Raw genomic sequence first — 16,475 nt, forward strand, 5'->3', positions numbered from 1 at the left:
CCATATTTGTAGTACAGATTTTGGGTATCATCCTTTGAAAGGGATCTAAACAAACTGTAACACCTGATGAAGAGAAGAAATTCAAATCATGTCTTACAGGCAATGGAACCAAGGTACTGAGTCTGGGAAAAAAGGAGATCTGAGTTATCACATGAAAAACCAAGGAATGAAAGTTACTCAACAACAACAGGAATAATAATTATAATATAGGATTGCTTTGAGGATTAAATGAGTTTATACATAAAAAGCGTTCAGAATAGTGTCTATCACTTTGTAGGCTCTTAATAAATATGAGTTATTACTAGTGAATTCTTTGAGTTGTCCCTTGAGAGGTGTTCAACTTTCTATGTTGCACTACCTCTTACTATTAGATAAGAAATCTACTTTATCTTCTCTGATACCCTGGGCAACACCAAGTATCGCAGAATTACTGATTCTCAAATCAAGGTGATGAAATATTGACAAGATTAATTTTTAATGTAAGTAGGAATCATATAGTGATAGATCCTTTATTGATTACCTAATTTTTGTGTGCCCAATTCAAAATTGGTAAATTACTATCAACATATGACATGCATGAATGACACAAAATAGGTCTCTAAATATATACACACATATGTACAGACACAACACATAACTATACACACACGTGTATATTTGTATGATATGCAGTATAGTTTTAAGAGACTGGGCTTTGGTATCAGGTTGCCCAGCTTACCATATGGTCTGTATTGTTTAACAGCTATGTGACCTTGGGAAACTCAGCCAAAAGTCTCAGTTTTCCCATTTGTTAAAAAACAGACAAAACTATAAAAATCAGTTGTAAATATGCCTTTCTATGTGCTGGTACATAAGCACTCAATAATTAGTAGATGTTATTTATTTTTATTGTTTATCAACCTTTAAAAAGCTTGGTTATTGCCAACTATACCCATGCAATGCCTTTCCATGCATACCAAAAAAGGAAGGAAGTTTGCTTACTGTCAAGGGAACAAATACAACAAAAGCCAGGCCAAAGCCTCACTAATTCTATTAGCAAAGAGACATATGAGCCGTTTTAAAATTTAGATGGTTTATTAGATTTAGATAGTTTATTACTTAGAGAGTAAAAAGATTAGCCAAAGAGCAAACTGCCTGGATCCTTGTCCCACACATCAAAAATGGTAACACAAAAAAGGGGCAGGCCCAATGTAAACTATGGCTAAGCAGTTTTCTATTCTGAGCTCTATTCTAAGGGTGTGGGGTGGGGTCAAAAGTCAAATACCTAATCACAACCAGGGAAGTGAAGAGAAATTGTCTCATGACACACTTCTAGGGGAAATAGAGAGGTGAGTGGGAAATTGGGAGATGACCTCATAGCAGCTCCTTAGAGGCCTCTCACCCTCTCATATTCCAGGAGAATCACAAGGTGTGTCAAGACACAGAAAAGCTGCAGTCCTAAGGTCCAAGTCTTTGCCTATACGAATACATGCCAGGTCACCAGAGTGCCATGACAAAGTTGTTCCCCTACACTTATACCCCTATAATACTTCTTTATCTCATTTTCCTAGATCTCTGTTGTTAAAACTTTTTAAATATTTTCTGAACATTCCAACTAGTGAGAAAAACATTCTATTTATTTGAACCAGCATGATTTATTTTACTCTAAAATAATAAAAATTATCAAAGTGTTTAAAATGGGCCAAAGAAAAGGCACTGATAAAGGTAACTTCATAAAAGAAAGCCCATGCATATTTTTATCATTGTATTAGATGCACATGACATACTTTCATTCCTTTTAAGAACTACTGAGAATAAAATTTATTTTTTAAAATTATAGTTTTAATGCTTAATCCAAACAATGTCAACCAGTAACTTCAAAAAGGCAAGGTAAAAATAGGGAACTTAAAATGAATTACATGGCCAGGCCTCGTGGCTCACTCCTGGAATCCCAGTTGCTCAGGAGGCTGAGGCTGGAGAATCACTTGAACCCAGGAGGTGGAGGTTGCAGTGAGCCAAGATCATACCACTGCACTCTAGCCTGGGTGACAGAGGAAAACTCCATCTCAAAAATAAGTAATAAATAAATAAAATGAATTACACTAGCAGTTTGTCATAACATAATTCTTTTTTGTTTTGCTTTTGTTTTTAAGACAGGGTCTCACCCCTATTGCCCAGACTGGAGTATGATGGTGAGATCTTAGCTTACTCACTGCTGCCTCGACCTCCTGGGCTCAAGTGATTCTCCCACTTCAGCCTCCCATGTAGCTGGGACTACAGACACACACTACCAGGCCTGGCTAGTTTTTCTATTGTTTTATAGAGACAGGGTTTCACTATGTTAACTAGGCTAGTCTCGAACTCCTGGATGCAAGCAATTGCCCGCCCTGGCCTCCTCAAATGCTGGTATTACAGGTGTAAACCACTGAGCCCGGTCAAATTAATTCTTAAAATTTTTAAACTGACCCATTTCCTCTCTCAAAAAAATATGACTTTAGAAAAATGTCCAGAACTCCAACATTTTCAAATATAGTTTGAAAAATATGACTTTAGAAAAACGTACAGAACTCTAACTTTTTCAAATTAGAGTTTTTAAAACAGTGGTTTTCAAAATATGATCCTTGTACCAACAGTATTAGCAATATTTGGGAACCTGCTACAAATGTAAACCCTTGAGCTCCGTCACAGTGTAAGCAATCAGAAACGACATGGGACAGTAGGGCTGCAGGAAATGGACAAACTGTGTTTTAAGTCCTGCAGGTTATTCTTAGGCATCTTAAAATTCCAGAACCAGTTAAAATATTTACAGCTTGAGTTTAACGGCTTAAAAATTACTGAAAATTATTTTAAAGAAATATTAAAAATAAAATTTTTTTTAGAGACAGGGTCTCAGTACATTGCCCAGGCTGGAGTCCAATGGCTATTCAAAGGCATGATCACGGCACAACGCAACCTCAAACTCTTAGGCTCAAGTGATCCACTTGCTTTACCCTCATCAGTAGCTGAGACTACAGCTGCACACTACTGTGTTTGGCTCGAAAACTATAATGCCTTCAAAATTATGAATGATAACTGTGACCAGATTTGGTTCTCAGTTATTTACCCATAAATGGCTAAACATAATTCAAAGAAGTAATACTTTCTACTCTTCAAAGCCTACATTTGTCAGTTTTACACTGGCAGTTTCATTTATCTCAGTAACCACTTTGTGCAAAAGGAAGGATTAACTACCTAAAAAACAGGAAAGAACAGTGAGTAAAAGCACTAATTTTAGAGACAGAGAGATGTGGATTCAAGTCTACATTTTGCTACTTAATAGCTGGGCTACTTGATACTTGGGCAAATTACTTATGCTAAGCTTAAACATTCTCATTTGTAAAATTTGTTGTGGATTAATGGGATTAAATGAGAAGTATGTAAGGAAAAATAGATAAATGGAGAATAGAAAATATAAAAGTACATCATTTAGGTATGCATGTTTAGTATATGATAAAGGTGGCATCTCAGTGAGGGAAAAGAGAAATGTTTACATAAATATGTTGAGATAACTGAATAGTCATATGCAAACAAGTAAAATCAGATTTCTGCTGCATACCTACACCAACAGGATAAATTCCAAATGAATCTGAGGCATACATATGAAAAATGTAGGCGGGACAGTGGCTCACACCTGTAATCTCAGCACTTTGGGAGGCCAAGGTGGGTGGGTCATGAGGTCAGGAGTTCCAGACCAGCCTGACCAACATGGTGAAATCCTGTCTATACTAAAAATACAAAAATTAGCCGGGTGTGGTGGTGGGTGCCTGTAATCCCAGCTACTCAGGAAGCTGAGGCAGGAGAATTGCTTGAACCAGGAGGCGGAGGTTGCAGTGAACAGAGATAGCATCACTGCACTCCAGCCTGGGTGACAGAGTGAGACTCAATACCAAAAAAACAAAATAACAAACAAACAAAAAATGTAATTAGCTAAACATTAGAATAAAATGGGGGTGAAAACTCATGTTGAAATTTACTCCTCAATGTGGTAGTACTGAGAGGTAGGGCTTTTAAGAGGTGACTGGCAGAGTCCTCACGAATGGATTAATCCACTTAATGGATTAATGAAGGAACATGTTAGCAAATTAAAGCATCATCACAGTAGTAGGACCAGTGGCTTTATAAGAAGAGGAACAGAGCGCTGAGCTAGCACACTCAGCCCCCTCACCATGTGAGGCCTTGTGCTGCCTCGGGACTCTGCAGAGTTCCCATCAGCAAGAAGGTTCCCACCAGATGCACCCTCAAGAAAGCTCTCACTAGATGTGGCCCCCTCGACCTTGGACTCTCAACCTCCATAACTATAAGAAATAAATTCCTTTTATTTATAAATTACCCAGTTTCAGATATTTTGTTATAAGTAACGGAAAACAAACTAAGACAACGTGGGATTAGGGAACAGTTTCCTAACTACGATACAAAATCCAGAAGACATCAGTGAAAAAAATAGATAAAATTGATTATATTTAAAAAATATGGAATAAAGAAATCATAAGTAAAAATATAAATGATATTGAGAAAAATATTTGTAGCATCTATAAAATATATATCAGTAATGTATGAAACGTTTCTAAAATTCTCTAGCTCTATCAAAAAAATTGGTTAAAGAAATGAACAGATGGTTAAAAATATAAATGGTTTTAACCATACAAAAATTGCTCAACCTCACTTAAAAATCAAATAAATTAATATTACATGAAATTAACAATTCTCTCTTGACAGTATACTCTATTGATGAGGATGTGAGAAACAAGAAATCTCACTGATTGCTGTGGAAATAGAAAATGATACAAAACCTATGGAGATAAATTTGTCAAAAATCCAGCAAAATTACATTTGGATTTAGCCTTTGACTCAAAAACCCTACCTCTAAGAATCTATCCAAAAATTACACTGCCAAAAATATATAAAGACAAATCCATAAGGCTAATAATAATTGCAGGTCTATTTATAAAAACAAAAGAATATACTCCAGTTTCTTATTTCTCACATTATTTTATTTTTATTTATTTATTTATTTATTTTTAAAATAGAGACAGGGTTTCACCATGTTGACCAGGCTGGTCTTGAACTCCTGACGTCAGGTGATCCGCCCACCTCGGCCTCCCAAAGTGCTGGGATTACAGACATGAGCCACTGCACCCGGCTTATTCCTCATATTTAAGAGACCAAAAGGCAACTGACCAAGAATTTTAAAACAACTCTAATGTTCACCAACAAAAGAATGGTTGTGAAAACTATAGAGCATCCACGTAATAGAGTACTATACAGCGATGAAAAGGAATGGGGATTCTCTGTATAGAATACTCTGCAGTGATCTCCCTGATCTAAGCAAAATGTGTATTTGGTGTGTCACTATTTATCTATGAAAGGGAAGATTACAAATATACATAATCATTTCTATTAAAAAACAAAGGAAATATTAAACAATATATACTTTTAAAGGTTACCTAATAGGAGGAGGTATGGAACAAACTAGAGAGGATAGAGACAGAAGGTAGACATCTTTAAATATACTCTGTTTTATAGATTTGACTGTGGGATCAGAAAAGTATTTTACATAATTACAAAGCATAATTAAATCTTAAAAACATGATCCATAAGAAATTTGAAAATACAAAGGAAGCAAATATGTACCTAGTCAGTGACCTTACCTTACCATTCCAAATAACTTTAAAACAGTAATTTGACAGTCTCTATTGCGATATGCCCTAAAATATATATCTTATGCTGTTTTCAGTAATCACATCACATTGTTGATGAAGATATTGTTTATTTTTATTCTGACACTATTAATGTGTGTACTGTGCTATAAAGCAAATGAGTAATGATATGATATCCTAAAATCCCTAGAGTCACTGTGATCTAGGATTCTGGGTATGGGAGAACTAAGATAAAGATTTAACACTGAGATGTTAATTATGAACCTCATAGTCTGTATTTGAATAAAAAGTATTGGATTAAATACATGTATATAAATAACAGTAAATATTCACATATACTAATATATAATTTATATATAATATATAAAATACATGTGAGATATACATACATATTAAATATATGTAATACTATTTTAAGGAAAAAAATTAATTATATTTCCTAGCTCTGTCTACTTAGAAAAGGTCTAGAAACTGACCATCCTAGCAGCAAAGAACATTTCTAGCATTCAGATATAGTCCCTAAATACCACTTCTCTCAAAGAGAACAGAGAACTCCTTGGAAAAATGGCTGATTCCATGTCTGGGGCAGAAGATGTCAAGACAGATTTGGAATCTAAATCCCAGGTAGTGTAATCCTAACATTTTGGGAGGCTGAGGTGGGAGAATTGCTTGAGCCCAGGAGTTTGAGACCAGACTGGGCAACACGGTGAAACTGCATCTCTACAGAGAAAAAAAACAAATAAAAAAATTAGCTGGGAGTGGTGGCACACGCCTGTAGTCTCAGCTACTTGAGGGCTGAGCTAGAATTGCTTGTGCCCAGGAGGTTGAGGCTGCAGTGAGCAGTGATCGCACAACTGTACTTCAGCCTGGGAGACAGAGTGAGACCATGTCTCAAAATAAATAAATAAATAAATCCTAGGTAGCAAGAAAGCTAACAAGTACTACAAGAGTCATATAAAAAATATTGAAGGGCAAAACTGAATAGACTTTCTCTAGTCAAAGACAGGACAAACTGATCCTCAATAGTAATAACTGCAATTGATTAAAAGACATCTGATCCTTTAACTATATGAGTTAATATGACACTTAAAAAAAGTCCTAATGGTCACCACTGGAGGATGCTAATGAACAAACTGACTATTTGAAACTGAGTAAACAAAGAGAAAGAATCAAACATTTATCATGCCTTTCCTATGCTAACTATACTACTGGGTTTCCAAATAGATGAGGGTTTTTTTTTTTTTAAGAGATAGGGTCTTACTACCTTGCCTGCATACTAGTCTTGATCTCCTGGTCATAAGTGATCCTCCCACCTTGGCCTCCCAAAGTGCTGGGGTTACAGGCATGTGAGCCACTACACCTGGCCAAGTTTCAATTTTTAAAAGCATTCCTGGCCAGGCACGGTGGCTCACACCTGTAATCCCAGCACTTTGGGAGGCCGAGGCAGGCAGATCATGAGGTAAAGAGATTGAGACCATCGTTGTCAACATGGTGAAACCCTGTCTCTACTAAAAATACAAAAATTAGCTGGGTGTGGTGGCAACTACATTTTGTATTTAGTTCCAGATACTTGGGAGGCTGAGGCAGGAGAATCGTTTGAACCCAGGAGGCGGAGGGTACGGTGAGCCGAGATGGCTCCACTGCACTCCAGACTGGTGACAGAGTGAGATTCTGTCTAAAAGAAAAAAAAAAATGGTGTTCCTGTTAATAAATAAAGAAGGAATAATGGAATATTACCATTTTGCATCCTTAATAAATACTGAGAATTGATTATAAAGGACTATTTATATCACAAAAAGAGAGACAGCCAGATAATTGGGCCTTCTGATGGAGGAACATAACACCCATGAGTATTCTCATGTCCCACCCCAACACACACCAAAGTCAAGCAAATTAAACTACAGTCAATTCTCTACCTCTATTAATTTACATAAAATATAGAAAATAGAAAAATCATGTTAAACAATACCAGAAAGATGCAAAACCATAGTGACTGTGAAAAATCTTGTAAAATAAACTAAATTCCTCAATAAACTGCAAGAAATAAAGAGAATGAACCTATAAAGTAAATTTAAAAGACATATCAACCAAATACAACCTGTGAACCATACACTTGTGTGTGCACCCACATATTTAGAAAACAGCTGGAAATTTACAAACTGACTGGATTATTAATATATTAACTAAACACTTATTTTTTGTTGCTGCATAGTGTTTGTGTTTTTAAGAGCTTTTCTCTTTTACAAATACATGCTGAAATTGGTATCCAATGGTGCAATCACAGCTCACTGTTACCTTGAACTCCTGGGCTCAAGGGATTTTCCTTCCTCAGCCTCCTGAGTAGCTAGAACTACAAGTGCATGGTACCATACCTGGCTAATATTTTTTGTTTTTATTTTTTGTAGATATGGGATCTCACTATGTTGTCCAGGCTGGTCTTGAACTTTTGGCCTCAAGCAATCCTCTTGCGTTGGCCTCCCAAAGAGCTGGGATTATAGGTGTGAGCCCCCATGACCAGCTGTATTGAAATATTTGTAGATGAAATAATATACTGTTAGGAATTTGCTTCAAAATCATAGGGGATGAATGAGTGGAAGGGGATATAGATGTTGTCATGAGTTGATAATAATTGAAGATGCGTGATAGGATCATCATATTGTTCTGCTTTTACATGTTTTTAAAATTTTGCATAGTAAGAAAATTTTTTCTTAAAAACAGAAAATATAAGGCACTAAATTTTGAATAGACTTACAGTTTTAGAATCCTAAGTTCAGAGAGTTTAAATGAATTAGCAAGATCACGTCATTAGTAAAAGACATTACTGAGACTAGAATGTTTGCTTAATCTTAGAACAATGCTCTCTATGTATTACATTCAAAAAATTAAATGCCCAACAATGTTGAGCTGCTAAAAATATTTTCTGAATCTATTTATAATTGTGGTCACTTCTCAAAAAATGAAATTATTCTACGAAAGAGCATCTAGAATACCTTTGATGATCATAATGGACCAGTTAATGTTCTAAGCTTTTTACATGTATTAATTCCCTTCATTCTCAGAGCAACAATATAATAGGACCTGTTATTCTTACTACCATTTTACAGATAAGGAAATTTGAGGCACAAAGAAATTAAGTCCAAGGCAAGGTTTAAACCTTGGCACTCTGTCTACATAATTCTTAAGTATTCTATTATACTGCCTCATTTATGAAATAAGCTCAGAATTTCTTAATCTTATTACAATTTTAACTCAAACAACAAACTAAAAACATGCAGAACAGAAATCCAAAGAGGATAGATCATTCATATAAAATCTTTATAAAATATATACATATTAGATACAAAAATACATCACAGCTTTAAAATGAAATAAAGAGGGATCTATGAAACAATCATTGCCTTTCAGTATTTGTCTAAAAGCAGATTTGGTATAGCAGGTTCCTCCATATCCCTGCCACAGTATTCTGAATCTTGGTAACTGCATTAGTCAACATCGAATAAAAAGTATCTACTTGAAATTAAAATAAAAACAAACTTTCCATAGTCTACAGTAACTTTAGGCTCTGAAACTAAGTTAATAAAGGTCAAGATGTGAGTTTAGTTCCTACCAACTTAACTGACACCTAAGCCACAAAACAGTGGTGCTGAAATCAGCTGGGAGGCAATTATCTGCCACCCTATATAGATCACAACCAGAGTAAATAAATGGGGAAGAGAAATCAAGATTACGCTTAAAAAAAAAAAAAAAAGTCAGTTTTCTGTAAAAGGAGAAGATAAGAAATGATTTATGAAATTAGGAGAATATTTTATTGCATCTGCTCTTTTCTTAAATTTCTTTCCCACAGTTCAACTTTCCTGATAGGAGAATTCAACTAAGAATGGTATATAATTTTATCAGTGAGCCTATGGAATAAATTGGGATTTTTCCATTTCTCTGAGATTTTCCTTTTATTATTACTTGACTAAGATTATTATTAGAAGCCTGTCAGAGCCTTACTGGATGTGGTAATGGCTTTAGGAACTTGCTTTCTTCTGTGTTATTTCTGAACCCATGTTATGACAGGTGTCTAAGTTACATAATTAACCTGTCCACTGAAAAACTGTTTGCAACAGACGTGCAATTCTGTTAACTTATACATAGTAATTAATATGCAACACAAGTTGGATTTTTGTTAAATATTATGGTTTTGACTGAAGACAGAAATATGTAATGGCTTTGGAAGATAAACCTAAGTAGATGAAAATATATCACTCATATACATCAAGAAAATGGATTCAATCCTGTATAAAATAAGCTCATAATTTCTTAACTTTAAATTAAAGTGTTACCTCAAACAAGAAACTAAAAAGATTTTGAATAGTAATTCAAAAAAGATAAATTAAAATATAATCTTCAACCAAACAAGGATTGGAAAAAAAACGAAAAAATATATAATCCAATGATATATAATAAAATATATGAATAATTAATAATAAAAAAAATCTAATTTTATCCTAAAGTTTAACACTGACCTCTAACAAAACCTTCTCCAAGCTCTAAGCAAATGTTGAATTTTACTTTCTTTCTCTGTCCAATTACTCTTCTGTGGAAACACCCATAAAATGTGTCATAGTCCAAATGTAGAAGATGTAACCTCAAAAAATTCTTGTGAGGATTAAATGAGTTAATCTTTACTAAGTATCTAGCATGGTGCATGGCACATAGCAAATACTCAAAACATGGTATTATTGTAAATATTTGTTAATATTAATAGCAACTTTCATTTGCATAGTATTTCTTCACAATAACTTCTCAAAAACTATACAAAATTCTTCATAGTTTACAGAATTCACACAGACGTTCAATATTCCTGGATGTCTGTAAAATTTGAGTAAGAGCACAGAAAAATCATAGTGACTCGCCCAGGGAACTAATGTGTTATCTCTGATTCTAGAAATAAAGGAAGTTTTTAAGACAATTGTGTTTACCCTTAAGTTCAGCTAAGAAAATTAACATATGTAGCACAAACATTCCTATAATTCACTAATTTAACTACACTCTTAAAGTTACTGAAATTTTAAATTTGTTTTACCTGAATTTGCAATTTTCAATGTATCCTTAACCATGTCCTTTTAACTTTCTGAGATGTACTATTAATAAAACACCTAATAGTGTATTCTACTATTCTAAAAATTGATTAAAACTTGTATTCTATATAAATATGACTAAATACAAAAGGCTTGTCAATATATGAGGAATTCCTAGATTTCCAAAGTAAGATCCTTTTTTTTTTTCTGAGATGCAGTCTCACTCTGTCGCTCAGGGTGGAGTGCAGTGGCACAATCTTGGCTCGCTGCAACCTCCGTCTCCAGGGTTCAAGCAATTCTTCAGCCTCAGCTTCCTGAGAAGCTCGGACTACAGGTGCCCACCACCACACTGGCTAATTTCTGTATGTTTAGTAGAGGTGGGGTTTCACCATGTTGGTCAGGCTGGTCTTGAACTCTTGACCTCGTGATCTACCCACCTTGGCCTCCCAAAGTGCTGGGATTACAGGTGTAAGTCACCGTGCCCGGCCTTCAAAGTAAGATTTTTAAAAAACATCTGCTTCGTAAACAGAATACACATTAAACGGATGAGATTTATGTTCCACAAAATAACTCTAAAGGATAATCAGTAAGATATGTGATGCTGATGAATATCCACCACGGGGACTAATGCATCTTGTAAGTCTTCAATCAAAGAGACAAAATATAACAGATATAAAATAAATAGCAATCTGCAATGTATAATAATCCACAGGGACCTAAAAAAACGAGTCAAAAGGAAGACTCATCTTGCTTTGTTCCCAGGAACAGGGCATGATAACTGCTTAAGTATCCACATCTTTCATTTAAGACTTTTGAAGTTCCTTTTCTGTGATTCCATGATTACTACACAACCTCTAGTTATTAACTTGGCTTCCCAAGTTCTTGGGTACAAGAGAGGGTGTACTGGATTTTCAACCTGAAAATTCCGATCCAACACAAACTGGCATTGTAATGTGTACATCATTCTCTAGGTTAGTTTGAACTGGGTTCCTCAAGTCTGGGCAATACATGAGCAGAAGTCTATGCATTTAAGCTTCTTAGATTGGAAATAGGAGAACCAAACACTTTCTCATCGACAACTGCTACAATCATTTATTGTTTTTCACCTTCTTATCTTTAACCTGTCCCTAAAATCAAACATGCTAGTCAATCCTAATTTAGGCAGATTCATTTAAACACGAAAATGGCCGTTAAAACCAAAGTAACAACCTGGAATTTAAGCCAAAATACAGGATGTATATTTACAGCCTCATTTACATTAATAGTCTATTCCCCTCCAATCCCCGCAAAAAAAATCTGTGATACTCAAATTGTGCTTTAAGGCAAAAATCCAGAAATTATTTTTGCACTTGCATCAGCTGGGAGCATTATTTATAAAGCTGTTTGGCATATGTGACTCAATTATTCCAAGGCTTTAAAAAGTATTTAAGAGAAATCCCACCTGGTACAGAGCAGGGTAGGAATACTTGCATCTGAAGTGCATAAATTTGGGTCTTCAAATGATAATTTAGACTTTTCGCACGGGTCATTCAAAAGTTATTGTATTACTCCAAAAAAAAAATCTCTCTTCCACACTCCAAAGCATTCAGGCTCACACTAGACACTCCAGCTCTTCCAATGTGTCCGTTTAAGTATCATTTACGAGAAGAAAAATGCACACCAAATTCTCAGTTCGCCTAAAATAAAGAAATGTCTACTATCATTCCTAAATCCACAGGGCAGAATTCCCTTAGAATCGTGATGTCAAGAACTTCCACCGCAACTGAAATTGTCTTCGCAATCTGTCTCTAGGAGACTGAAAGGCTGCAGAGACGCTTGAGGATCCTGCAGGGAGGCTAGGGCGGCAGACGGAGGGGGCGGAGGGAAGGGGAGAGTCCCAAAGAGGAACTGCATTAGAAGGAAAGACTTTGATAACAGCTAGGGGAGAGGCGGTTAGCTACAGAAAAACAAAAACAAAAAAACAAACCTATTTCCAGATTGTGTGCGTTTTATAGAGAACGCAACGTGATGGGGGTAAGGAAACAAGGCCGCCACCCTCCACCCCACCCCCGAAAAATTAACCCTCCACGGCCGGAGGGTTAAGAGAAGTCGACAAAAGAAGGGGGTAGGAGGGCGGGGAGAATAAAGGCCCCAAAGACCAGGAATTGAAAAAAAAAAGTACCCGATTTGTGAACTTGGCCGTGGTCCGGATCTTCTGTCCTGATAAGCAGATGGCAAGAGGAAAGGATCGCTGTTACTCAGGGCTGTAGAGAGTAACGCGTTTACAAGGGTAACGAGCCCTGCACAAGAAGATGTCGCCTCTCTTTCCACCTGCTCCGTTCATTCCTTTGCCTCTTACTCTAGCACCAGTGGCATTCAGGCAAAACACTGCCAAAGCCTGCACCGCTGGAGGACAGCAAAAGGAAAATACCTGAGTCCCAGTAATCACGCTGGCAGAGACAAGAGGAGGAGTCGCGGACAACTGGAACCTGGACTGGATCCTCACTAGCTCCGGTCTAACCCCAACTCTTACGGGTGGGGCGGGCAACTTCCGCCCAGAGCAAGGAGAGCGTCACATCCGTCTAATGTCTTCACCCCTCCTCCCTTCTCCGCTCTTACAGCGTTGTGACTTCCTCTTCCAGGAGACTTTGGCCTAGTCTTAACATCTGATGTAAACTACGTAACCCAGCATTCATCACGGCAAGTGGATTTCCGGGTTAAGAGGTCCGCGCTGGGTACATCACCATGGAAGCGATCGGTTTGGTCACGTGGTACCCCTGGTTACGCCCGGTGGCAGCTGTGGGGTCTAGGGCGCAGACGGGGGCCATTTTGCCAGAGGCTGCCTCCCGGAGTTGGGGGTGGCCTAGCGGCAGGCTGAAGCTGTCCTTTTTCCTCTTCTGCAGCTTGGGCCTTGGAGAGGATCTGGAAGTCTGGGCTCCATCGAGCCCGTCGGAGACGGCAATGGTTTCTTCCAGCCACCGCCACCTGACGACCCTGCATGGCGGCTGCGCCCTCCGTGCTGCTGCCGCCCTTTCCAGTCCTCTGTGCCTATCAGCTCCAGAGCCGCAGTCGTCCTTCCGCCTCAGAGACTGATGATAGTCGAGTTGGGGGCATTATGAGAGCAGAGAAAAACTACTACTGCCGTGGAGCTGCGGGGGACCACGGTTCCTGCCCCACTACAACCTCGCCTCTGGCCTCGGCCCTCTTGATGCCCTCGGAGGCAGTCTCTAGCAGCTGGTCTGGGTCTGGAGGCAGTTTGTCTGGGGGAGATGAAGAGGAGACTCGGCTCCTTCAACTCCTCCGCACCGCGCCGGATCCTTCTGAGGCCTTTCAGGCTTTGCAAGCTGCTTTGCCGAGGCGGGGCGGTCGACTTGGCTTACCCCGACGCAAGGAAGCTTTGTATCGGGCACTGGGCCGAGTGCTTGTGGAAGGAGGTAGTGATGAGAAGCGACTCTGCTTGCAATTTCTCTCAGACGTTCTCCTGAGTCAGGGGGAGGCAGGCCAGCTGGAAGAGGCCTTTAGCTTAGCACTTTTGCCTCAACTAGTTGTCTTGTTACGGGAAGAGAATCCAGCCTTGCGGAAAGATGCGCTGCAGATCCTGCATATATGTCTGAAACGTAGTTCTGGAGAGGTGCTGAGAACGCTTATACAGCAAGGACTGGAAAGTACCGATGCCCGACTTAGAGCTTCCACAGCACTGCTGCTCCCCATCTTGCTTACTACTGAGGACTTGTTACTTGGTCTGGATCTCACCGAGGTGATAATATCCCTAGCCAGAAAGCTTGGTGATCAGGAGACAGAAGAAGAATCTGAGACAGCTTTCTCCGCACTTCAACAAATTGGGGAGCGACTTGGTCAAGACAGATTTCAGTCTTATATTTCTCGTCTGCCCTCTGCCCTGAGGAGACACTACAATCGCCGCGTGGAGTCCCAGTTTGGAGGTGAGGTTCCTTATTATTTAGAACTTGAAGCCTCTGGATTTCCTCAAGATCCCCTTCCCTGTCCAGTGACTCTTTCCAACAGCAATCTTAAATTTGGGATTATTCCTCAGGAGCTTCATTCGCGGTTGTTGGATCAGGAAGACTATAAGAACCGGACTCAGGCCGTCGAAGAACTAAAGCAGGTGCTGGGAAAATTTAACCCTAATTCTACTCCTCATTCTAGTCTTGTTGGCTTCATTAGTTTGCTATATAATTTGTTAGATGATTCTAACTTCAAAGTGGTCCATGGCACACTTCAAGTCCTGCATTTACTGGTTACTCGCCTTGGAGAGCAGGTACAGCAGTTTTTGGGACCAGTTATAGCAGCTTCTGTCAAAGTGCTAGCAGACAACAAGTTAGTGATCAAACAAGAATACATGAAAATCTTCCTCAAGCTAATGAAGGAAGTAGGACCTCAGCAGGTGCTTTGTTTACTCCTGGAACATCTCAAACATAAGCATTCCAGAGTGAGAGAGGAGGTGGTGAACATATGCATCTGCTCCCTGCTGACCTATCCTAGTGAGGATTTTGACTTGCCCAAACTGTCCTTTGATCTTGCCCCAGCTCTTGTAGATAGCAAACGTAGGGTACGCCAAGCAGCTTTAGAAGCTTTTGCTGTGTTGGCATCATCAATGGGCTCAGGTAAAACCAGCATCCTTTTTAAAGCTGTAGATACTGTTGAACTGCAAGATAATGGAGATGGAGTGATGAATGCTGTGCAGGCCAGACTGGCTAGGAAAACCTTACCAAGGCTAACAGAGCAGGGATTTGTGGAATATGCAGTACTCATGCCATCTTCTGCCCAGGGTAGGTCAAACCATTTGGCATATGGAGCAGATACGGACTGGCTTCTGGCTGGTAACAGAACTCAGAGTGCACACTGCCACTGTGGTGACCACATGAGGGATAACATGCAAATTTATGGATCTTACAGTCCAACCATCTGTACCCGAAGGGTATTAAGTACAGGAAAAGGAAAAAATAAATTACCATGGGAAAATGAGCAGCCTGGAATCATGGGAGAAAACCAGACCTCCACTTCCAAGGATATAGAGCAGGTATGCTTCTCTAATTTTCTTGAGTCAAAAATGTGAAGAATTTAAAATGAAAATATGCCTGTGATGACTTAAGGGTGAGCCTCCTTGAGGGAAACATGTTATGCTTTGTTTTAATCAATTTTAAATCAATCTGAATGTTAATGTGGGTACTCATTATAATGGTACAGGTCACAAAGGACCATTTCATAGGGTTCCTGCTTGGTAGATTTGATTAAATTTGAGACTGGTGATATAGACAATATCAAGATTCAGTTTTAGCTTGTTACTGTGGCATATCAGTTATCTCATTCATACAACAAACATTGAATATCTAGTAGGTGCCAGATAAAGAGCTAAATTCTGGGAATGAGGATGAGGCCAGTTTCACACAGTATAGGAAATTAGCAATTAACAAATTCGTTAAGTGCTAAAGTCTAAATATAAACAGAATCCTGCAGGAATACTGAAGATAGAAAAAAATAATTCCACTAGAAAAGTACAAAAAAAGACTCCACAGAAGATATGACATTTGAACTGAGATTCCCCCCGAAAGCTCTTATTTTTAAAAAAATCCAAATCTACAAGTAAGTTAAGAGTACAATGAATACCCATATACTTCATCTATTTTTACCAGTTGTAACATCTTGATGTATTTCCTCCATATTTGCCAAACCATTTGAAAGTAAATTGTGGATATCTTGAGATTCACTCCTAAATATCTCAGCATATATCTCCTAA

General features: G+C 38.2%; 2 protein-coding genes across 7 annotated transcripts in view; one reads left to right on the plus strand and one right to left on the minus strand.

Annotated features, from left to right (window-relative positions):
• KLHL28 (kelch like family member 28) overlaps nucleotides 1-13,278 on the minus strand; it is a 39,758-nt gene extending 26,480 nt beyond the window's left edge. The window contains exons 1-2 of one of the 4 annotated variants that reach the window (XM_012456293.3): nucleotides 13,152-13,277; nucleotides 12,183-12,417 (exon numbers count right to left, since the gene is read on the minus strand). In XM_012456293.3, coding sequence (XP_012311716.1) covers nucleotides 12,183-12,224 — 42 coding nt within the window. In that variant the 5' untranslated portion in view covers nucleotides 12,225-12,417; nucleotides 13,152-13,277. The other 3 variants (XM_012456292.2, XM_012456294.3, XM_012456295.3) reach the window with 3 other exon arrangements.
• Nucleotides 13,279-13,502: 224 nt separating this feature from the next.
• Nucleotides 13,503-16,475, plus strand: part of TOGARAM1 (TOG array regulator of axonemal microtubules 1) — a 116,072-nt gene continuing 113,099 nt past the window's right edge. For 2 of the 3 annotated variants that reach the window (XM_012456288.3, XM_012456289.3), the window contains exon 1: nucleotides 13,504-15,758. In XM_012456288.3, coding sequence (XP_012311711.2) covers nucleotides 13,719-15,758 — 2,040 coding nt within the window. In that variant the 5' untranslated portion in view covers nucleotides 13,504-13,718. Of the gene's footprint in view, nucleotides 15,759-16,475 lie in introns of all 3 variants that reach the window. The other variant, XM_012456290.3, reaches the window with a different exon arrangement.

The sequence above is a fragment of the Aotus nancymaae genome, unplaced genomic scaffold (assembly GCF_030222135.1).
Source record: "Aotus nancymaae isolate 86718 unplaced genomic scaffold, 86718_ANA_hifiasm-v0.15.2.pri h1tg000062l, whole genome shotgun sequence".
NCBI lineage: Eukaryota > Metazoa > Chordata > Mammalia > Primates > Aotidae > Aotus > Aotus nancymaae.